The sequence below is a fragment of the Rhipicephalus microplus genome, unplaced genomic scaffold, assembly GCF_043290135.1.
Source record: "Rhipicephalus microplus isolate Deutch F79 unplaced genomic scaffold, USDA_Rmic scaffold_14, whole genome shotgun sequence".
NCBI lineage: Eukaryota > Metazoa > Arthropoda > Arachnida > Ixodida > Ixodidae > Rhipicephalus > Rhipicephalus microplus.
The window spans coordinates 34,815,458-34,840,250 of NW_027464587.1; the positions used below are offsets into that span (position 1 = coordinate 34,815,458).

At 43.7% G+C, this 24,793-nt stretch overlaps 2 protein-coding genes across 6 annotated transcripts in view; one reads left to right on the forward strand and one right to left on the reverse strand.

Moving 5' to 3' along the window:
• Coa7 (Cytochrome c oxidase assembly factor 7) overlaps positions 1-24,793 on the forward strand; it is a 51,588-nt gene that overhangs the window by 23,050 nt on the left and 3,745 nt on the right. For 3 of the 5 annotated variants that reach the window (XM_075882967.1, XM_037433178.2, XM_075882968.1), the window contains one exon: positions 6,465-6,605. The exons of the other annotated variants lie outside the window; for them this stretch is intronic. In XM_075882967.1, coding sequence (XP_075739082.1) covers positions 6,465-6,605 — 141 coding nt within the window. The remainder of the gene's footprint in view (positions 1-6,464; positions 6,606-24,793) is intronic. 5 annotated transcript variants of the gene reach the window in all.
• Positions 9,135-24,788, reverse strand: LOC119181933 (uncharacterized). The gene is made up of 3 exons (XM_075882972.1): positions 24,606-24,788; positions 10,858-11,059; positions 9,135-10,784 (listed from the first exon to the last, which is right to left on the reverse strand). Exons 2-3 carry the CDS (start codon positions 11,045-11,047, stop codon positions 10,621-10,623), a joined length of 354 nt encoding a protein of 117 aa, XP_075739087.1. The 5' UTR covers positions 11,048-11,059; positions 24,606-24,788; the 3' UTR covers positions 9,135-10,620.

The window sequence follows — 24,793 nt, forward strand, 5'->3', positions numbered from 1 at the left end:
CGATGTGTTGTGCCCCACTACTGGTTGATAGTACTATTGCTTCCATTGCATCTACTAGAGTAAAGTAAAGCATCAAGTCCAGGAAAAGCCAAGTAAAGATGCCCTTGACTGAATTACAAATGTGTGATCCAGTGCCTACAAATACGGGGTGGCCAGTGAACGGTTGTGTAGGGCGAGCAGTCAGTTTTTACTAGTAGACGCTGCTTGCGTTGGCCTTGCGAGGCGAGAGAGGGGGGGGGGGGGGGAGCGACAGTTGGCACAAGACGCGAGCATGCGCAGTGGGGGCGTAGACGACACTTCCAATGCCAGATTTGCTAGTAGGTGCGACTGTAAAATGCTTTGCATTTAAAATAAAGAGAATAGAAATTTGAGAATTTCACAGTCCCGATGTGAAAACTTTGTATTTCTGCTGTGTTGTTTGAGTACCACACATTTTGACCTAATAGACTGTATGCAGCCGCACAACACCTGTTGGCTGCCCATCGTGGTTATGGACACAAGTATTGCAAATAAGCTCTGTGGAAACCTGCATGGTGGCGGAAGGGTTAAGAAAGGGAAAAAATTATGGACCATCTCCCCGAAAGAAACCCTGATGGAATGCAAAACAGCAGTAGTGCGCATGGCGTTGACCCGGCTGAAACGGGCGTCGACGCGGGTGCTGGAAGAACAGTTTGAAGTGAAAATCGGTGTAGCGTTTACTCGAGTAAATGTTTGTTCGAAACATAATGACACTGGAGGCGCGTTTTGTTTTGTGTAAGTTCGATCGCAGATAAACGAGCCGAAATAGTGTCGACGTACAGTCGAGTGGTGCGAGCGGTGGAGAGGGTGAAGAAAGAGAGTAGCGTGTTGTGAGCAGGCGAAGAAGCCAGCAGCTGTGGGCACTGCAGGTGAAGGAGAGAGGGGCATCAGCGCGTATCTGTGAGGGAAGCGTGCGAGGGGAACATGACAATAACGTGCAGCTGCAGCGGGACCTACTTGGCATCACTCCACCGCCTACGGCGAAGGAACGTGATCCGGGGCGTTCGTACGGACCCACGTATGTATGAGGTTACACACGTGGTTCAAAGAGCAGCTTCGCGCCTAAAAGACAACCATTTGTTTGTAGCACGAAGCCACAAAGAAAGCCGTATGGATTTCTCAGAAAGAAATTTTTCTTAGCTGCCGAAAAATTCGTCCTGGTTAGGGTTTGAAATCGGGACCAACGCCTTTCCGAGGCGGTCGCTCTACTAATTGAGCTAACCAGGAAGCTAGCAATTGACAGCACGAGCTTTCCTAGTTTTTGTTGTAGCGGTCCTAGGTTAAATAAACAGCACCATCAAATAATATAGGACAGACGGGTTTCGTCTGCCATTTGTTACTGTTCTCTTAACTTATTTCTCCCCTAAGTTTCATTTCTGTTCTTCTTCAGAGTCCCTTTTCAGATTGCTGCACCCTCCCCGGGTTCTTGGGCTTACACCACCTGGTGTAGTACTTAAACACATTATCAATGGAAGCGTACTCAGTTTGTCCTGGTGATCCTAGATACTAAACTGTCTTGAGAACATCGCTCTGAGGTGCCATTTTAACTACTGGAAATGGTCCATAAAACTGATCATTGTCTGTCGAATTCCTTTCCGGATTAGAACAAATCTACTTGTATATCTCGAATGTCACTGTTGCATCTCTGTCAAAGTTCCTCTTCATGTGCTGTCTGTAGGAGGCATTTTGGCCCTTGCTTTTCTTGGCTTCCTTGAGGACGAGCTTTTCAAGGGGGCCAAGCTTGCGGTCAGCAGGGAAGGTAGAGACCACTTAAGAGATAGCAAACAGAGGACTATATCATCTGAAACACTGGTGTACGAGCGGTTGTGATGTCTGGTCGCAGCCTCGAGCCAACACTTCCAGCCGCCTTGAAATCTGGGGTACATTTTTAGGTATTGCTTAATATCTTGAATGGCACGTTCAGCCAAGCCATTTGCAGCAGGATGGTATGGCAAAGAAAACATGAAAATAATACCACGGTCTTTTTTCCACTTAGCCAGCTGTGCACTTCGAAAGGCGGGGCTGTTTTCACAAATTATAGCCTTGGTGCACCTGAAACATTCTGATTCAAGGAAAGCAATAATGCTGTTGGCACCTTCCCTTCCTGCCTTAGTTATTATCATGCATACGTATTCGTCTATGCCAAGCAGAAATGCTTGTGTTTTCTTCGTCCTTCTTTTTCAATTCAGCGAAATCTAAGTGAATCACTTCGAAAAGAACGCTGGAATATTTGAACGTTATCATCGCATCTATTGCCTGCTTAAACTTTGTTCACTTGGCATAGATGGCATGTCCGAACGTGTTCTTTCACGTCCTCCTTCATACTTGGCCAAGTAAATCTTTTCAGGAGCTTGTTGTAGGTGCGACTAAAGCCATCATGTCCCCCTCCCCCCCCCCCCCCCCCCCCCCGACTCTGGACTATTATCTTGTGAACCACTGTGGATGGTACGTGATATTTCCCGTCAACAAAGTTCGTTTTCTTGGTTCCATCTGATAAGTTGGCGCAATTTATTTCTTCAGGCTACTCGCTTGTCTTGTGAACAAGTAATCTGGACAATGCATCTGCAGCTGTTAGCAGCGGACCAGGACGATTTGATATCTCGAAGTAAAATTGTTGTAGATAGTTCACCCATCGAGCGATTCAGCTCTTTGGCTGTGCCATGTTTAGGAGATGTTTCAAAGCTTGGTTATCAGTAAATAGGGTGAATTTCGAACCTTCCAGGTAGGTACGAAAATACTGGACAGCTTTTAAAACAGCAAATGCTTCTTTTTCAGTGGTGGTAAACTAGCTTCGGCAGGCTTAAAAGTATGGCTATATAAACTGACAACATGGTGCTTTTGATGATCAGGTAGTTTTGATGCCTTCTGATAAAGAACTGTACCCATTGTATAATGTGACGCGTCAATATTGAGCCCAAAAGGCATGGGGAAGTCCGGTATACGAAGAATCGTATCTGATGGTATTAGTTTGACTAGTTTGTTGTAAGCTTTTTCATACTCTGGGCTCCATTGAAAAGCGATGTCTTTTGCATCAAACCTGTGAGGCACCTGGTCTTTACAGCATAATCTTTTATGAAAGAGCTAAAATACCCAGCTAGGCCAAGAAATACCCACAGCGAGTGTACATCGTATGGCTTCTCTAAGTTCGAAGTTCTTTCAACTGAATTCTGCTTCGTGCTTTTTGTAATCCCATCAAAGACTCTGCCGAAAAACAGAACTGTGTTTTGAAAAAAATGTGCTCTTGAAGTTCACCTTCAGCTGAGCTTGGCTAAGAGCTCTAAGAACCTGAGAAAGGTGACTTTGATGCTTCTCTTCAGTCTTCGAAAAAATGAGTAGATCGTCAATGTAGAGGTTGCATAAGTTTCCGAGATATGGCTTTAGTGTGTCATTCATTATCTTTTAGAACCAGGCTGGAGAGTTCTTTCTTTCAAATGGCAGGCGATTGTCTTCGTACTAGTACAAGTCAAATGGTGTAACAAAGGCCGTGTGCTTCTTTGTGTCCTCGATCATGGGAACTTGTCAGAAACCGTTACACAGGTCAATACGAGAAAACCATCGGCATCCACCTGTTTGTCAATAATTGTGCCTATCTTGGCCAAGGGGAATGGTATCAACTCGATTTGTTGAGTGCTCTATAATCCATACAAAGACGAAATGTCCAATCTTCCTTCAGAGCGATAGTGATAGGTGAAGCAAAAGGGGATATTGAGGGTCAAATTATCATTGCATCCAACATTGCCTGCAACTTTTTTTTCAGCCATGTCTTCTTTTCTCTTTACATATTGTATGAAGCTCTTCGTATCTCTGTTTTATAAGTGATTTTTGATGCGACTTCATTTTTGGAGTGTGGCTCCCAACGCAAGATGAACTCAGGGTACAGGGCTTTGATGTCGTCTTCGCAACTAACGACTCGCAATAGGCAAGGTGTTGGATCCTTTGTCTTCCTTGGTGACCCATTGTTTCCGAGCCATTTGTCATCCCAGTAAAGGGATGACAAGAATCTTGAGCTTCTTCATGTCCGGTGAGAGAGTAGAAAGTTGTACGTCACGTCTAGCATTGCCAACACAGTGCTGGTGACAGAATGACCTTGGAATTCGATGTCGACAAGTGCCCACTCGTTATGCGAGCTAACCGAACCATCATATCTTTGCACTCGATTGGCTTTACCAGTGTGCAAACAACTGATGCTGAGTCTATTTCTCTTAATGATAAACAAAGAATCTCCACTATCCACCAAAGCATTCATTTTGTTGCCATCGATTTTCACGGGTATATGGAGCAGGCTGGACGATATTAAATACAAGCTCTCCCAGCCGCTATTTATCTGATTGAAATCTGATGATTGAGTAGTAAGTGGTGGAGAGCTGGGTTATGGGCAGAGCTGTGGCGAGTTTCAACACTGTCCTCGTCGCCACGCTCACATTGGCATGAAATATCTATGCAGCTACGTGCATACTGACTTGTAGGCAAGTGGGTGTTAATGTTGCACCTGTCGTGTCTGTTCAAGAGTTTTTTTTTCTATGGCGACCCTCCTTGTTCCTTTTCTCCCCTGGGGAACAAATTCTTGAGGCATTGCAGGAGCTTGTCTGGAGTCCTTGGAGCCATCAACGCAACTTCTCTTCAAATCTCCCTAGATAACTCTTGCATCAATAGATCTAAAACAGTCTGCGAGGACAGGTTAGGCTCTGCTACGTGTAGCAGACGACGTTTCTTCGGGTGAAATTTTAGGGGGATCCATATTTGTACTGGTAGTTTTGTGCATCATGCCATGTTTGTGTGCAAAGAAACCAAGATGCAGCAAAAAAAAAAAAAAAACTCGCTTTTCATTGCTCCCAACAAAATGGTGCCTTCTCAAGAAACTGGAAGTCGTACCACTTTTTAGCAGTGACATCAAGATAACGATGCAAGTTTTGAATTTTATCGTCATCTGATGACCACTTATTCTTTTGCAATGCATTTTCCTAAAAAATATTTATGTTGAGGACTCTGCGCGCTTTCTTGAAAAATATCCGGCTCCAGCAGTATTTGCATAGTTGGAGCTCTGTTCAGCGCATCAACAAGCGTTTTCATTAGCTGACTATTCTGTGTCATCTGTCCTTGCTGCTCTTCAATAATTTTTATGAACAGGCTTACCTTCTCTTCAGCAGTCTTTTGCAAGAGTCCTGGACATCGCATAGATTGAAGGACAAGCTCTTTTAGCGCCTGTAGACTCAGATCAACCTTCACGGATTCCATCTGAAGAAGCTCTTCATAGCCAACGGCAGCGTCCTTCATCACTTTCTCAGTCAATACTGCAGAACTCACATGACGAGGAAGGTCCGTTCTTGGCTCGCCTTGAACTTGAAATCCGTGAAGGCGATATGCTGAGATGAGATCTGATCAATGAAGAACTTAATTCACATGTCCGCCTTCGGCTGCGCCAAAATTGTGTAGTGGTCCTCGGTTAAATAAACAGCACCATCGAATAACTTGAGACAGACGCGTGTCGTCCGCCATTTATTACTGTTCTCAACCTTATTCCTCCCCTGAGTTCCATTTTTCTTTTTTTTCTCTTTCTTTTTTCAGACTGTTTCACTTGTATCATAATGGGTGCATAAAAAACAGATGTGCAGGAAAATTCAAGTATGGAACCACATTTTGTGCAATGGGCGAACAAATGTACACCCGGGGCTGTCTTTCATGCATTCTAGTGTTCTTGGAGGCGTGCATTCACGCATTTTACGCCCATTGTGACATGAAAACTAGGGAGATTGCGGAAGCCTTCTTTCATAAAAGACAATATCAATAGTTGTGTCAGCTCACCTTCTATATCGCTTTTACATTACTAAATCTCATTTCTGGATGACATTTGACAAACCTTCTTTCTTGTATTTTTTCCCTTGATGTCTTTCTTTATGAATAAGTCTAATGTTTCAGTCGGCGCTTGTTTGTGTCCTCGTTCTGTGCCTCATTATTTTGTGCTACCAACATTTCAGTGTGAATCTATACCAACGCGCCCATGTTTCAACACCTCTGCAACTGAATGAGCTACTAGTGATCTAAAAATGACACAGTTGAGAATGAGAGGTAGCTAAGAGGGATGAAATTTTGAAAAAAATTAAAGCTCAAAATGCGACAACAGAAGTTGACAGGCTAATACGTAATAGACAGTGCTGAATTATGACACCTGTGCTGTTCATGGTTGATATTATGCATGTATATATGTATGTATGCATATAATATGTACTATATATGTATATACATTATGCATGATATTGTCTAGGTTATGCTTGAATGTGTAATATATATGTATGGTAACATTTATGTATAGTTAGTATAGTGACATGCAATTAGACAGTGTCTTAACATTAATGCATGCATTGCATACTGTTATTGGATTTTAGTAGGCTTCGTACGGGCTGCTGTGTAAAAAAAATTTGCCCCGCTGACGGTTGTTGCTGGCGCAGGGTGCCATCGGTTGGGTGACTACCTGGAGGCTATTAAAAAGGACTTTGAGCGCGCCTGCAAGGTGTACAAAAGCAACTGCGACGACTACCATTATGGCAAGAGCTGTTTCAAATACGCCAATTATAGGCTTGTCGGAAAGGGTAGGTGTTCCACCACTCACTTTCGGTTTCCTCAGTGCTTAAAAGGACTATTGTGAACATTTAGTGGTTGTTACTCTAAATGAAAACCTGTGTGATGATAGCACCAGGTACGTGGGAACGCATTAAATATTGAATATATTTTTAATACCTCTACCCTGAAGGCAAATATTACAAGCAAATATTATGTCAATGTTGGTTGCTGAAATAGCAGTCCATAAACTTTGTAGCACAACTTTTGTGCCAAGGAAGGGCTTATTTTGAAATAAGATCATGTTTTGGTGGTCTGTATCACATTAGCATACTTCAAATTACCTCCCTCAAAGTAGAAACACTCGTGTCGCTATTGCCGTGCACAACGTTGCCCGGCTTTACTGTGCAGCTGCCGACACTGCAGGTTTTTCGGCTGACTGCAATCCAAGTGCCAGCCTAAATAATCCACATGTCATTAAAATAATCTGAGCGCCAAGCTATTTAAAATAATCCATGTGCCAAATATTTAATCCATGTGCCAACATATTTGATCCAAGCGCTGATTCAAGTAGGCCGCATGCCAGTGAGTTTAATCCATGTGCCACCATGCTGCGGCTTTAATTCAGGTGCCAGCCAGTTTAATCCATGCACAACAAACATAATACGGGGCGCAAACATGGCAGTACAATCAAAATGCAGTTCCTACAATATTTAAGAGACATAATAGTCGAAAAGTAGAATAAATCATTATTATTTGTATTTACCATTAATATTTGTGAAAAATATTACTGCCGTTTTTCGTATGAGCAGTGTTTGTACTTGATTGATTTGTGGGGTTTAACTACCCAAGACCAAGACATGATTATGAGAGACGCCGTAGTAGAGGGCTTTGGAAATTTCGACCGCCTGGGGTTCTTAATGTGCACCCAAATCTGAGCACACGGGCCTACAACATTTCTGCCTCCATGAAAAATGCAGCCGCCACAGGCGAGATGTGATGCCGCGGCCTGCAGGTCAGCAGCAGAGTACCTTGACCGCTAGACCACCGCGGTGGGGCGGTGTTTGTATTTTGCTACGTAAAAGTTTGTAGATGAGTGCTTGGCCCGAGTGAAATCATTTTAATGGCACTTAAACAAAAAGCAGGACCATGTTAACGAATATTTCGGATTCGTCACTGAAGCTCATAATTGGATTTGTATATCATTACATGACTGGGGCAGGTCCTGCAATGCGAAAAGCAGACAATGGTTATTGGAGTGCCGAAATGCATACCAAGATATAGAAAATCTGGCCATGGGTAGCGATGGGTCAAAAGCAGGTATATAATCAAGGAATTACGAGGCCCTCACAGAGCTCATAGTGAATTAGAGATAATTTAAAAAAAGTTTCCTCTTGCAGTGCACATAGGACATCAACTCATGATCCTGATGTGGACAACGGAAGTCATATTTTACATTCATATTAGCTGTTATCTTTTTGTTCAAATAAAATTATGTGTATCTTATGAAACACACGTGTTTTAAGCAAGAATGCTTCAGCAACACTAGCGTCGTCTTTTACATGAAAACAGCAGTATCTCATTTGGTGCATTTATGCATTCCACATGATGCATTTATGCATTCCACGTTTATGTGGAATGCATTTGATGCATTCCACATAAACCCAAATGAATGCAACTTTAGTATTAAATGATTATTCCTGATTGCAAGAACGGAAGAATATCATCTCTCGATCATCATCATTCTCACCGGGCTGAGCAGACGATTGCGAACGTTTCAGCAAATTGACAGCCAAATGTTGTCTGCCGAGCAGACGACATGAGTCTTGGCATATGCGATGATGTAGAAGATATGCCGGAATAATGCAGTAGCAATGAAGCATATAGACGTATATGGACTCTATGAGCAAGCACATTAAATACCTGTAAATACAATTATTATACACTGTTTTTTTCTTATTTGAAGCTATGACACCAGAACGTTAGGGGAATATAGCACTGCACCCCATTTCGTAAGCGCTAGCATGTATAGGGGAGCGAAAAGTTTTCTTGTTGCTTCATGTTTACAAAAGTCCAACATTTAGTCTGTATAAAGTGGCAAACCATGTATTTCTGGTGCATGGTATAAATTGACTGGCACCTGAATCAAGGCAGTTAGCAATTGGATTAAACATGGTGGCACTTGTATTAAACTCACTGACACGCGGCCTGATTAATTTGGCACTTGGATGAAATGTATGACACATAGACTAAATAGTTTGGCGCTCAGATTATTTCAATGGCATGTGGATTGTTTAAGCTGGCACATGGATTGAAGTGAGTGGGAAAACCTGTAGTAGCAGCCGATCAAAAGTAACGGGAACCAGAGCAGCAACAACAGCCATCGAACGATTTCTTGCCATGGCCTCTGAGATGGCAGGTGTGCTTGGTTTAACTGGGCCCCACTAGATGGCACGACCTGTCCAGTTCAACCCATTATGACCCATGGAAAAACTACTGGGCGAAAGTTGAAAAAAATTTCATATAATATTAGGAGCCCTAAAGAACACTGTCAACAAAGGTTCACAAAAAACTGTTTATTTCCGGAGAAGTTATGATGCCGTACCTGATCTAGTACAATGGGCAGTTGCAATGTCATTTCGACCATGGTTTCTCCGACGGGCCCTACTTGCCTTCATGAAATTTCTTGAAGCATCTTCGCTCGAGGCACAAAGTGCATTGGCATTTTTCGCATTCCCACATGGCATTCATTTGGCAAACTTTGCATCTGCGCTGCTTCCCAGATTCCTGGGGTAGTGCCCTCTGGGGTCAAAAATGATGTCAGTTGGGACACTTGCAGGTCTTCGTCTTTGGTACCGCTTCTGAACACCGAGGCGCAGGAGGTGACGAGTAACCAGTCTAGTGAAAGTTAGAAGGTCCAGTCTGTTTTCAGATGACATTTGGTGAATCGTCCACACATTCACCACGGAAATGTTTAGCATCTGTATGAACAATACCCACCACCACTTCTTACAGCGAATGCCGATCCTGTAGTTGTTGGCAGTCTGATCGGAAAGGTCCACACCTCCCATTATATTATTGTAAGTGCCGAAAACACTTGGCTAGGCTACCTTTACTTTTCTCTTTTTTTTTTTTGAAGACCACCGGCTTACTGCCACAATGGGCTCAACTGAGTCATAATTCGTGGCCATTGTCACGACGCTGCTGTCACGTCACTTCATGAGGAGCACTTCATTTTGAGTGTCAAAGCAGCTAGCGAAGTAGCCCCTATCTCGCTTTTCCATCTCTTTCTTCACTGGCAAGGTAGCAATCTTGAGGCGGTTCTCATGGATAGTGCCGGTTGCTCTGAAACCCTTCATTTTAAGAGCCGCTAACAGTTCGATTCCGGTGAAAAAATTGTCGAAGTAAAGGATGTGGTCCGAAGGGATAGAAATGTTCTCGCAAAAAGAAAGCATGACTCGGCTGCCAAGGGGCAAGTTTTCAGAGTTCGACGACTTTCCGCAATAGGTGTCAAAGGCGTAGCAGTAGCCATCTGAACTGCAGAGCATCCAGTTTTTATAGCCAAATCGTATTGGCTTGCCCCGAATAAACTGCTTGCACGGGTGATGTCCAAAATATTTTGCCATTGATTCGTCTATGGAAAGGTTTCTGTGAAAAACCCCGTGCTGCTGGAACTTTTTGTTTAGTAAATCCATGAGTGGTCGGACTTTATACATCCTGTTGGTTGTTCGAACAATAGCGTTGTTGTCAGCAAAATTCAAGAATCTCTTAATATCTAAGAACCTCGTCCTGGGCATGCCCCGAAACACACAAAAAACGCCAACATCTTTGTCAAGAGACCAGTAGATCTTCTGACTTGGCAATCTGTTGTACCCGCTCAGAAGAAGAATACCAAGGAATTTCTTTAGGTCATCCGTGCTCAGAGAAAAGCCGTGCTCATTTTTTTTGTTTTGCATATGTCCCTGACTGAACTATTATTTGGGTGAGGACCTCTTCATCAAAAATGGTGAAAAATATCTCACTCGACGATTTTTCTTCAAATTTCCTCTACGAACTGCTTCTTCGGTCTTCAGTTCCATTCGTGGGCACAGACCAAGAGTTCTGAGGTGCACTTTGTTGCCATTTGGGGGCGGTCCCATTCCTCGCCTTTTTAGGGGCACTTTGAGCATGTGGTAGAAGATCTGCAGGAAGCCCGTGAACCTCGAGCAAACCTAGAAAATAAATGAAGCTCTACAACTGCACGAACAATTTTATTATCGTTGTTGCAAGATTAGTAGCACTCACCGCATACGTCATTCATCCGAAGGTCTTCAATGCAGTTGTCATCTCCTTCTTCATCGGTTTCTGCAGTAGGCTCAGGGGGCACGATCACCAAGTCAACATCATTATCTGCCTCTTCTGCACTGTCAAGCACTTCTAGAGCTTCTTGAAGTCGGCAGAAATTTTTCGGGCCAAAGAAAAAATCTGCCTCCATGGCGCAAACCGTCTGCAACGAGATATTAGTGTAGCACACGTAAGCGCCCATTGTACTATATCAAGTACACCTAACTTCAATACAACATAACTTGTTATTATCACCAAACATCGCGAACAAAATTATGCGTGTGCCGAAGACCCGTTTTCATAAACAACCCACACAAATATTGAATCTGACAGAGCCTGCTGAAAAATTTTATAAAATAAGATGCGCGCACTTATGGAGCTAGTGAGCCAGCGTCCAGTTTCCGAGAGTTCGTTGGGAAAAATCACCTAGTAGGAGGAATGGAGAGATGACCACCTACACAGTGGCGGTAATGAAACCCTCTGGTGGCAGCAAGCTGAACTCAATTTTGAAATATATTCGCCTCGATGAGAGAAAAAAATTTGTTATTCACTGTGTTTGATTAAGTACGCTGGGCGGTAATGGGTTAACCAGGCGAAATTTTAACTTTTGAACCACTCACGCCATTTTTCATATTAACGTTTGGCGGTTCTTTTTTTCATGAATCAAACAGAAATGAACAAGCAGCATTTTATAACATCTCTTGATGCATGGAAGGTTCTTTATTTAGTGCAGCTAGTTCGATTACTAGTGTTTAATTGTAGGCGGTAAGTCTGACGTTATCGAGATCATTTTATAAATGTCTTACTCCTGGCGCATGTGCTCTCGTGCATTTACTTTAGGTTCTCGGTAAGTAGAGTATTGCTTTTGATAATATTGTTACACAAGGCGAGGTAAATTAATGGGGGTTTTTAATGGGCCCTGAGTCCGCGATCACCGTATAATGATGATGATCTCCACCGCCATGGCTCGTACCCACTCAGAGGGATCGCAGTGGAGGCAACGTTGTCTTCATTCCCTACCCGCGCTTCCCTTGTTTTTCCTGGTAGTGATACTTCTTATCATTCCTCCGGTCTCAGACGAAGCCCTCTGGGCGAGTCATTCTTGCATCCTCCGTGTAAACGGCTTCAGGCGGGCAACATGCGTCACCTCTGTCTTGCTTGAACGTCGGCCACTAGTGGTGACACGTGCAATTTCATAGTTGACCTCGCTGAGACGATGAAGTATCACGAAAGGACCGGTGTAGTGTGCCAGTAGCTTTTGGCTCAAGCCACGTCTGCGTATTGGGGTCCACACCCACACTAGATCACCGGGGGCATAGGTTACATGCCTGTGTTGACTGTCGTAGCGAGTTTTGGAGGACTCTTGCGCTGCCAGTGTACGTAGGCAGGCAAGTCGTCGTGTCTCTTCCGCACGACACAAAGTTTCCGCAATTGTTAAATCGTCATGGACGACAAAAGGAAAGATAGTGTCCAGCGTATGTCGAGGTGAGCGAGCGTAGAGCAGATAGAAAGGGCTGTAGCCTGTCGTTTCGTGTTTCGACAATATTATCACTTCTTATCAGTATTATCGTTCTAGACATCATACATTCAGCTGTTACTCTGACATGAATTGTTATTTGCTTTGAGTGTCCCTTTAAAACAGCAATTTATGTTTTGGTATCAAGAGGGCAGCTTCGCAGTGACGTGTCAACACAAGTTTGACGTCGCGGCTCGTGACATACTACCAACACCTGTAAGTTTGGTGTCAGCCGCATGGGATTCACGTAAACATTGATGAGGGACTATGATTTAAACTGCATGCAGGACACAGGTTTCAAAAGCCTAGTGAAATGCATCGACTTGTCAGAATAATGTCCGTTGCGGTGGGGCTACAGCCTAAATGCTGGGTGACAGAAACTTTAAAAGCAAAGTAAAATATTTTATACTTGTTGTAAGGCTATTGTGTATGAAGAGTGTTGAATGCTGTCTTAAGTGATTTTTCGCATTTGGTGAAAAAATACATCCTGCGGAAAACAGTCATTGCCATGAGCAGCTCAGTACGGTCGTGCTTGATGAGACTTCAGTTCAGTGTGAAGTTGTCATTTTTTTAGGCACCCTCTTTTACAGAGGCCTGTGCTCACTCTATTTCGAATGCCTGCAGCTCTCTGGCGTTACACATCAGGTAGAATTCTATTGGCCAGCAGCCAGGGGTGTAGGCAGAAAGCTTTTCTAGAAGTGCACCTTCTTGATTTCAGCGAGGGGAGGGCGCACTCCCTTGTAATGGTCATTTCTCGCTCCGTGTGCCATGGGGAATGACGTTTCAGGGGGGGTGGGTGAGAAGGCTCGGGCTCGGTGTGCCACCCCCTGGCTACGCCACTGCCAATAGCGGACATAAGTGGGCATAAGTCAATTGCTATATGTTTGTACTATTCTAGGACTATTTCATGATTTTACAAGATTGGAATTCGCCCGTTTGAAGCTAAACGTTTTGTGAGGCTCTCTGCGGTGCTTGGGGTATCAACTGAGTTTTTTCTTTCATCTGTGTTGGCGTGCCCACTCTTTCAATATATTCTACTTGCATGCCTCCATAGTTGAGTGGCTGTAATGCCACCTTTGAACTGCGGGTACCCGAGTTTAGATTCCACCTCACTTTGAAATATTACTTTGTTCTGTTTTATTCTCCTCTCCTCTTATCCTGTGCTTGCTCCAGTCAATCGCTAGGCCATGCATGGTGAAGTCATATCTTGGCGAAGCTTTGCGAAGACTAATGGACCAAATGCCAGATTAAAGGGGTAGTGACGCTGTTTTTTTTTAGAGGCAAGTCTACTCTGCCATACAAATCTCCTTCATTCAGAAATGGCTCTGGGCAAGTATGACCTTCAGCAAATGCTGTTAAGATATTTTATTTTTGATATTAAAGTGCATTTTCTCACGGCATACCTACCGACATCAACACTAACTCAACGTCAGGCTACAGTACCTATCTTGGTGACTTCATGCAGCAGTCTTGCTAGTTGTGATGACGTCAAGCACCAAAACACAAAAAATGGCAGCTTGCACATCGCCTTATCGATCGTGCGCTCATGCCTTGCAGGCACTGTCATCTAGCGTATCTGTGAAGCGAGTGAGTGGAGTCTGGATTAGTGTGCGTGCACTCAAATGTAAGATATACGCCTGCCAGAGGGCAAAGGAATCATTAAATTTTTAATTTGTCGTCGTGGCACCAATATTTTGCCCAGTGAAGTCTCGCGCAAGGGAAAAGGGGGATGAGAGATACAAGTTCCACCGATTCCTGTCCGATCTGGCGCTGATACAAGCGTAGATCAACTTCGTGTGCCGTGGCAGAGGCGGAGACTAGACGCCAATCAAGCGCAGTTTGCTCTGTTTGCTGCACTTCACTCCGGACATTTACACATGAAACATGCAGTTGCTGATCGACTTCGTATAGTCTTAAAAGGGATGGCATCCCAATGTTGTGTCGCCCTTCCGCGACAGTTGCCATACCTGAGGATGAAAGAAGCAACTCGTAGACGGGGATACATCACTGAAAGTTGCGAGATAACCATGTGGGAGTGTGAAGCAGCGCTGGTGTTCATCTGCGTTTTTCATTTGTACGGTTCTGTGGACATTTCGGTTGTGTGTGGAGCTGTGGATGTGTTGTGTATTGCTTATGTCATGCCCCCCCCCCCCCCCCCCCCCAATTCTATTTGTATGTATTATCATGTGTGCTGCAAAGTGAATACCCAGCCCTGCTAGTAGAGAGCAAAGAAGCACCCACGCACAGCATTATATATGAGCACACAGCTGTGGTGGAGAGACAAACGGGAGAGGAGAAACGAAGCAAAGGCAGTGCCTTGCCACCTCTTCCACCTCACTTCCTCGCGCACGGAAAGAGGGAAGAGTTGGCGCATGTGCATAAGGGTGGTGACGCCGCAAACTGCATTGAACTTGGCCATAAGCTGCTTCACATTTAGACAGTCATAAAAGCTTACCCGGCTTGCAAATTTGCCCGACTATCCGAACACACTCGCAAACTATGCTTGCGAGTGTGTTCAGTGTGGCCATTGCTTGGTCATAAATATCACATTGACGAACATTGAGTGGCGCGGCCATGAGCACTTCTCACTGTTCAAGGACCACCTACGGTGCTGCGTGGTGGTTTCGTTATGGCAAAAGTGCTATGCAAAACTTTAAACTGATTGGAATTAAACTGAAGGCAGTCGCATTAGTCATTAGTACTTTCCAAACCCTAAACTGTGCCTCCTGCGCGCAGTCCTAAGACCACTGTGAAGGGCTGATCCAATCAGTGGTGATTACGGCGAGGGTGTGGGGATGTCAATGAGGGTGGCAATCTGGATTTGTTGGTATGGTAGTATGATGAATGATGGTAGTGCAGACAAAGGACATGTACAAAAGAAGGCACATTCAAGAGAACATAGCGCTAGACGACGCAGGATGTGTTCAACTGTGCACCACGTCGTCGTCCCCTTCCCAGTGGCACTTCTTCCACCTAAACGGTCAGTGGCTCTGTCACCTGCCGGTTCATGGAATGCTTTATTTATTGCCCAGTCATTCACGGGGACTCATACCGACCAGTTCCACTTTGACGGCATATTAAGGTCAAGAATTTATCAACACAGATTGTCGCTAAAACTAGTTTTTCGACATGCGGACTGCCTTGAAAGAAAATAATATCCCACGCTTTTGTGCTTGCATTAATCACTGACCCTTCATGCTAATTCATTTTGTACCACTTCTATTTCTTAGAAAACCTTTCTTGAATATTTGGGAAACCGTAAGTAAGTTCATATTACTAACAACCTATAATGGGAAACTCATATTGATCACATAGCCACCAATGCCACTGGCACATTAGAATATTTTCGCAGAAGTTTTCTCAAGCTCCATCATGACTAAAACTACTACTGTACACAAATTTCATTTGTACGAAGCTTGAATATGTATCATCAGTATTAGACGCCCGATGTGAGAACCATATAAAACTACTAAAAAAATACAAAATCGCTTCGTTCGTTTAATTCTCGACGACTACCAAAGAACAGCCAGCGTTACAAACATTAAAGACATCCTAGATCTTCCACCACTATCACACCGCAGAAAACTGTCTCGACTGCGTCTTTTCCACAAAAATATATTACCACAACCCATATTTACATTCTATATTCATTCATTTCTAAATGTTCATTCGAGCGCGAACACATGACACAATCACTCACCCACGCACACACCCAGGCATCAAACACAGTGTACCAACTTCCCCAACAATAAGTTCTTTTACTTTATTCATTGGCCACCACCATATATTTTATCGCGCATCGACCATGTCCAAAAAGTGAGCATTCCACACGGCAACATTGTTAGCTTTTCACATTTATTCCCCCCCCCCCCCCCCCCAAAAAAAACAAGGGATTGGAACAACCTACCTGCAACACTCACAAGCATGACTAACACAAATAACTTCGAAAGTGCACTTCAGGGTTTTATACCAAATTAGCACCAGTGTTTGTTTTACACCTTTGATTGTTCTACATGTTCTTGCTATGCTTTTAAAAATTGTTACTTTCGTGCATTATGTTTTCACCATGATCACATTTCTATTATTTTTCCCATTATGTTTTTATTTCTCAGAAGTCTATTGAGTGTATGTATATTCAACGAGCTCATATTTCAACACTTCTGGGACAAGTAAGTGTTTTGATTGCTATATTGTAACGATGTTGAAGGACTCGTGGTGTAATAAAACGTATTTATTGAAGGGCGGACCTGTGCCCACAACTCAAAGGGACTATGGTCGTAGCTCGTTACAGCAGAACACCAAAGATGTCTCCTTCTTCTACTTCTTCAAGAGGAGTCCCAAGCGCGTGGCGCACATCAGCCGGGGCCAGCTGGGTTCTCGTGCTATCATCATAGTCTCTGCGCAACACTAGACGGCGTGCATGTATGTCCCTGTGCGCGCAATGATGGGCGCGTTGTTTGAATGCAGGCACTATGTCGCGGCAATATTAGTATTTACGCCTACTTTTGCCTTTGCTTTGTAACTGACATTTTTAAGCGTCACCGTGCGTTTTTTTACCTATATTTTATACCTATAGCCAAGTATTTATTATATATTAAGTTTTTCATCTCCCCTCTTCAATGTAAATTTGTAGCCTGAGAGTATTTGAAATAAATAAAGAAAAGTGTTTAACCTGAAATGCTTGAAAGCGAAAAGACGATGTCGATCAGTGCTCATGCCTCTATCATGAATAAATGATGAGATCAAAACAGACAAAATGGAACTGGGCAATAAGGACACCCCTCAAGGGTCCTTGATTTCAATGCAGTTGTTCAATATTGCCATGGTCGGTCTATCGGACCATCTGGACAAGATTCAGTCATCAGGCATACCATTTATGTGGACGACATAATGATCTGGTGTGCCGGATGCAGTGACAGGCACGTTAAATTTGCCATCCAAAAAACCATCGACTACACAGAGTCCTTTTTGCAAGACACTGGCATTAAGTGCTTACCAAGTAAATTGAAGCTGCTCTGGTATTGGCCGCAAGATCGAGCAGATTTGCCGCCTGGAGGCAACTGGCTGAAGTGACGAAGTATGGATTGCTCCTTGCGTCGTATGCTTGCCATGTCGTGTTTCTATGTGCGTGTACGTCATGCATGTTGTCAAAGTGTGGTTTGTCCGGTCATGTAAGTGTGAGTGTAACTGTTTCTACGTATGCCTGAAATGACGTACAAAAGCATTTGGTACCCTGCCGTGGTGGTCTAATGGCTAAAGTACTCGGCTGCTGACCCGCAGGTCGCGGGCTCGAATCCCGGTTGCAGCGGCTGCATTTCCGATGGAGGCGGAAATGGTGTAGGCCCGTGTGGTCAAATTTTGGCGCACGTTAAAGAACCCCAGGTGGTCAAAATTTCCGGAGCCCTCCACTACGGCGTCTCTCGTAATCATATGGTGATTTTGGGACATTACATCCCACATATCATCATCATCATGAAAGCATTTGGTCTTGCTCGGCTGCTGATACATTGTAATAAGATCGGAGAGCACAACTTTCCAGAGCGTTGTTTATTATCGTCGAACCCTCCATTCAGCAGAATAATTTCAGAGTGGGTGCCGCTTTTTGTTTCAAGCTTATCGCAAAATGCTCTTGGCATCCTCCCAAATATGAGGACTATATGGTGTGTGAATGCAGCGTTTTATAGCGACTCGGTTCTCAAAAAAAAAAAAAAAAAAAAAGGCTCTAGGTCATGCACTTTCGCATTGTTGGTAGGTGTACAACTATGGCACTGTAGTTTACTGATCATAACAGAAACCTTAGGTCTGTTCATCTGGCCCTGGTAACGCTACATAGAAATATTATTATCACGTAAACTGTGACACATCGATACTTAAACTACACTTAAAACAGAGTTACCGTGCGCGCCCGTGTGCTTAGAGTTAAGAACGCTTTAAAAAGCCCAGACGTTGAAAATTCATTCAGACGGCATGCCTTATTTATAACGTCGTATCATTTCACCGAAAATTTTGTCTTCTTTACATTGTCTTTAGTGTTTGTGGGGCATTTTTAGTGGCCGATGGAAAACGGTGGTGATTTTTTGTCTGAAAAAAAAAAAACAATAACAAAACATGCTTGTGCCAATAACCAGGTCTTTGCTGTAGCACTGTCATGCACATAATTCATCGATGAAAGCTTTCTGCTGAAGTCCTATATAAAATTCTTTATATTCTTACTGATGCAAGAACATGTGCGTACAGCTAATCAACGCAGTGTAGCGCAAAGTGTCATCAGCCACTAAACTTTCCTGGCTAGACTAATCGACTGTCCCACATTTAATGGTGATAAGAATAAGGGAAAGAAATCATATGCGCATATGGTGCAAATGGTGATACTGAACTAATCGCACAGATATGCGGTCTTTCTACGATCTTTCTTTCTCTCTTTTTTTTGTCGTAGGCAGATGAGAAAGATGTAAATAAGTAGTTCAGTCACGCTACAGCAGTGCGTAACAGGCGGAACACGAGCTTACCACAAACAAACAACACAGCAAAAGCATGATTTAGTGCGAAAGCGTGAAGAGAGTCACCGAGGGCGAGCATCCCTATGAAAGGCAGAATGCGCTTTACTCGCGGGTAATGTTAACATTGTATAGGCGTCATGCACCGATTCAGTAGAGAAGAGCTTAGATATTAACAGTAAACTGTAGTCAATGCATTTTATCCGCTGACAATCAGCTTAGACCGCACGCAAGGAAGCGCCGCTGCGTGTATTTGTATACACGCCGCCCACCGCCTATCCACACTTTCGTGGGACGGTGCTGCCACCTATAGCTTGATCTCACCGCAAATAGACCCAAGGTGGGGTCGCAGGCCCAGTGATAGGAAGCTTCTGGCTGAGAGTGACAAAAACCTATACACACAAAGTGCAAAAGTCACGCCGATCCGCGTCCTTGACATAATCGGGGAGTCATCGGGCACCAATAGGCAAAGGTTACTTCAAGAACCTGGCACTTCAAGCACAACGAGCTCGAGAGAAGGAGTGCTGCCACAGTCCGTGCGGTATTTGCCTACTGTGCTTGCATAACGTGCAGTGGTGTAGCCAAAGTGTATCAAACCGTGTCCATCCCCTCCCCCCCCCCCCCCCTCCGAATTTTTTTTAGCCATGATATGCAGATAGCAAAATAAAAATTTTATAGTGTGCTTCTTCTACCCCTGATAAAATTTCTGCCTATGTGCCTGGTAGCGTGCTTAACTCTCTAATGTACGCAGCTTAGGTATCGGTAGCGCTGTATTGTAGACGGAGACACCATGTTCAAAGTGACACTTGGAACTCGGCATATACATAGAGCTGTAGACCCGAACGTGTGCCCGGAAATGACATATACATGTGCCTGTTAATCCAGTGGCAGCCTGCGCACGCAAGGCTTTTAGGGACTCCCATATAAAATTTTCTATCGAGCTCAGGCCGCCTTTTGCATCTTTTACCCGCTCCCTTATTATGAGTGATGCAAATAATTTATCAAGTGCGATTGTTTGCCAATTGTAGATTTTGTCTGCAATGTGTCGCTCTGAAGTGCGATTTTCTGTAAGCCCTTAATAACATTTGGAGCGATATATTCGAGGTTCATCGTGCATTTGCTTACACGAACGTTGCAAAAATCATTACACGGGCAGAACAACCTGACATACTAAATAAATCTAATGACTTTTGTTTATTAAAAACTAGATTGAAATGCAAATATAACACGGCATTCACAGTACGACCCGTATGATGCTCAAAAGTTGTGAAGTAATTTCTCAGTTGTCCTTTCATTGGAGTACATCTCGTGCCTATAACAAGACGGCGTTCTTGTTTTCTTGTTCGTTAAATCGTACGTTTGAATATGAAGTATTGAACAGGGATACAACAATAAAGTAGCAATTGTCAAAAAAAAAAGTACCCATGTAGAAATTCTAGTTCGTTTCGATTGCTCGTTCATAAAGAATATGCTCATTAAGTTTGGTTCTCATCTTCACGAGACGGTTGCTTGCATTTGCTGGAGAAAGTGTATATAAAACCTAGTTTGAAGAAGCGGCTCTTATACGCAGGCAAAGGCTGAGTGCGAAGCGAATTCCTGTGTACATTTACGCACCTTTTATCCTCAGAAAACTTTTTGTGGGCACTGAACGAATGAGGACCAAGAGAAATAATTTATGAAGGCATATTTCTAGCCTCAGTGACTGTGGAGTCGCTGGAAAATTGGAACTGATGCTTGAATTGGCGGAAACTAATCTCATAAGAAATCTCCATACACCATGGCATTATTGACAACTTGTAAAGGCACCTGCTTTCGCACCAATTCCAAAGAGGGCAGGAACCCTTATCTGAAAGGTAATGTATTTCTGCTTAGAGAGTCAGAGTATTCTTGCCGGTAACTCTGATGAGTGAGTCAAATGACACTCTGGAGTGGCAATGGATCCTATAGTTTCAATCTATTCAATTGACTCGCGCTAGCTTTGTGTGACTATGGTTAAAAATAAAGAAGTATTCATTCTGAGCAAGCCCGACAACACTTTCTGCTGTGCCTAGTTTCTGCAAAAAGAGTGACAGAGTGAGCTCACTTTTTAACATTTCAAAAATCATTCAAATAAACCCCCAAGCTATTCAGCAGAGTAAAATACGAAGTGCGAAAGGTTTGTCTGCAATTTTCAATTAAGCAGTTAAGGTAGGCCTCGCTTACATACACGTTGTGAGCACAGCTAATAAAAAAGTGTGACATCGGTGTGCATGTCAGATGGTGCGAAAGGCACGGCAGAAATCAACATGAAGTTTTCATTTTTATTTATGATCATTATGGATAAATGATAAGCTGGTGATCGCTGAAGGTATTAGAATTGTGATCTGCTATCTTGCCTTTCCCACTCATCGTGAGCAGCCGTGATGAATGAAGTGTGCAGAACAGGATGTAATAATGTCACGACGAAATGGAACTGTACTAACAGTTTTAAATATATTTGACAATAAGGAGTTTACATAGACAAAATTGACAGCCACTACTAATACAAAGAGACATGGCAAGCATATGTATTGTCATGACTCATTACCGTTTGAAACACAACTTGAAAGTGGTTATTTTGGAACATGCCATTTGGTAACAAATTTGCAGGACATGTTGTTGTGGGCTTCTTTTAAACAACAATTCTTTTAAACAACATGGGTGAGTGGGTAGAAAGAAAGTAAGTAAGTAAGTAGTCGGGTGTAATTTAAGAAGGCAGTGGCCTTTTCCCCTTAAAGGCGGATGTACACAAGCCTCCACCAATAGACGCGCATGTCAGGTGATGTCATGCGCCAGACTATACTAACCGGCACGTAAAACACTGAAAACAGCAACCACAAACAAGGTTAAAAATGTGCACGGCAGCGGCTACGGCAGCACGCGCGGTCGATATTGTATAATCACAGGTCGTCACCTTCCTTACTATTAGGGTGCAACAGGTGTGCCAGTTGTGGCAATTCGATACGATTCCCGATTGTTGCGCTGAGCTGTGCCGAAACTGTGAAATTCGCTGAAATTGTGCCAGCGCCAAAATGCCCAGCCAGCCTCAAAATTTTTTTCAGGTGCCCTAACTTCGGCAAGAAATGCTGGGCAAGTCGGCCACCTGCGGTTTGTGCCATCAGTCAAAGTGTGCAGACTCGAATGATAGTGCCTAGAATATACTTATATATCCTAGGCACTCGTCCTACGCTTGCGAGACGCGATCGACCAGATGAAGTAACAATGCTGCACGCCCATCGATCTGCTTACCGCAGCAGATGCCTATCCGCGGGTTGATAGAACTTCAAGACAATCTCTGCGAGAAATATATATTTCTTAACCTGAAATGCAGATATGGCTTGTCAAGAACTAAAGCTGGAAGAGTATGCCGCGTTTTTTTTTTTTGTGAAAACAAGCTCGACGTGCTGCAAACGCCCGCGCTGCTAGGGACCACGTCAATTGCCTTAGCAGTAACACGCAAAACATTAATTTTTGTCTTTAAGTTGCATCGTCACTCCAAAGTCCTTGGCAACCGATATCCGGTATATCCGGGCGCGGGCTGTTGTTACATTACCTGGTCAAACGGGCCTTGCAAGGGAGCCGAAGTGGCACCAAACCCAATGGTAAAAAAATAAAAGGGGTGGGAAGTGGGGTCGTGGTATGACAGAAAATTTCTAGGCTTTGGTTCTATTAGCCTCAGTACTTCAGTGCCCTGTGGAATAGAGTATTAAGATTTAGAAGGGGCTGTTAGCGCTACTGGGACACTGCACATTTTGCTCAGTTACTCATGTGCTTGTATGCGTCACAATTTCGAGTACCAGTATAACTACTGGTACTAAAACGCAGTGTAAAATTAATCTGCAGGAAACGAAAGCAATCTACAACAACCTCAGAAGAGAACAGCACTTCGAGATAGGTGATAGTGCACTTGAACTTGTGAAAGACTACGAAATTGAAGTAACTAGAAGAATAAGAATGCCGTCGAGCACACTTGGCTAGCGCTCTCACATCATGAATGGTAGATCGCCACTATCCCTAAATAAGAAGGTATAAAACAGCTGTATCTTGCCGGTACTTAGCTGCGGAGCAAAAACCTGAAAACTTACCAAGAGGGTCCAGCTTAAGTTGAGGACAACGCTATGAGCAATAGAAAGGAAAATGATAGGTGTAACCTTAACAGACAAGAAGAGAGCAGCATGGCTCAGGGAACAAACGGGAGTTAAGGATATCACAGTTGCAAGAAGAGGAAATGGACATGGGCCGGGCATGTAGTGCGTAGGCAGGATAACCGCTGGTCATTAAAAGCAATTTATGGGATTCCCAGAGAAGGCAAGCAGGCCAGGGGGAGGCAGGGAGTTAGGTTTGTGGGTATCAAGTGGCAGCAGCAAGCACAAAACGGAGCTGACTGGTGGAACATGGAATAGGCCTTTGTTGAACTGAACTTTATTATTGTTTGTTCAGCGGAGTGGTTTAGAGCACTACTTTCATTGCAATAGCAGTGCTTGTGTTTACACTGCACTATTTAGGAGATGTTGAATGGTTGAAACAATTTTTTTTGTAAGCCTCATTTTTTTATTGCTCCTGAATTGGTAATTTATGATAGAAAATGCATGGTTTTTCCCCCGTAACATGCTAAAAATTCGGAATGTAGTGCTCCAATATTAACATTTTGCTGCTTCGAAAATTGCTCCGAGTTGTATTTTCACCATTGCATCCTTGTACTGCCCCTTAATTAATTCGGTGGCTGACAATGTTGATGAACAATCATAGTTGAGTCTTTTGTGGTGAATTGAAAGCCATAATGACCCACTCGTAATGGTATTTATATTGTGTGATGCCTGATACACAATTCGCATTCCGTGATGCCTGGTCGTTATTTTGCTCTTCTACTACAATATATTGCATACGTGAATGGGGTTTGTTTCAGACGTAATACTTGTATAGGGTTTTTATGCGCAGGAGGTTCGAGCTCTAACGTGGCTCAGTGGTAGAATACTAGTCTGGTGCAGAGAGGACCCCAGGTTCAAACCCCGTTCCATTCAGGATGTTTTTTTTTTTAATTTCGTTTTTTCAATCTTATGCGATATCGTCTACGAACACCGGCTGTGGCGATGGCGGCGGACAACTACTTGGTCCCCCTTGTGATCTCATAGATTGATTGACTTGTGGGGTTTAACGTCCCAAAACCACCATATGATTATGAGAGACGCCGTAGTGGAGGGCTCCGGAAATTTCGACCACTTGGGGTTCTTTAACGTGCACCCAAATCTGAGCACACGGGCCTACAACATTTCCGCCTCCATCGGAAATGCAGCCACCGCAGCCGGGATTCGAACCCGGGACATGCGGGTCAGCAGCCGAGTACCTTAGCCACTAGACCACCACGGCGGGGCCCTTGTGATCTCATAACAGATGTCGCTGTACAAATAGGGGTTCCACGCACCTCCAGAACTGCGAGTGGCACTTACTAATAGTAGTACTCCAAGGATTGCATGCACATTAATACCCCAGAAAGTGGATGGAGAGAAAGACCGCACCCGTTGCTCAGTTGGTAAAAGCATCGGGTGCGTAATCTGAAGGTTGGAGGTTCGGTCTTTGTCGGTGGCAAGTTGTCTTTTCGTCAATTTTACTTTCTTCACAACTATGTCACAATTACAGCAATACACTTGATACAGTAAAATAATATTTTCTGTACTTACATTGCCTTGATTATCTGCTGGCTTTTATTAAGTATGTGCTGGTCCACTAATTAGAGACGAAGAATCGCATCTCTTACGGGGCAAATTCTGTAATGTGATGACACACATTATGCTACATAATCTTCGTAAGGATCATCGTCATCATATATTTGACTCTTAAGGGGCCCTTATGGGCATTACATAAGGAC

Coding starts and splice junctions, on each gene's coding strand:
- LOC119181933 (XM_075882972.1), bottom strand. CDS start 11,047: ATGGAGGCAGATTTTTTCTTTGGCCCGAAAAATTTCTGCCGACTTCAA. Junction 10,785..10,857: donor TCGGATGAATGACGTATGCG/GTGAGTGCTACT, acceptor TTTATTTTCTAG/GTTTGCTCGAGGTTCACGGG.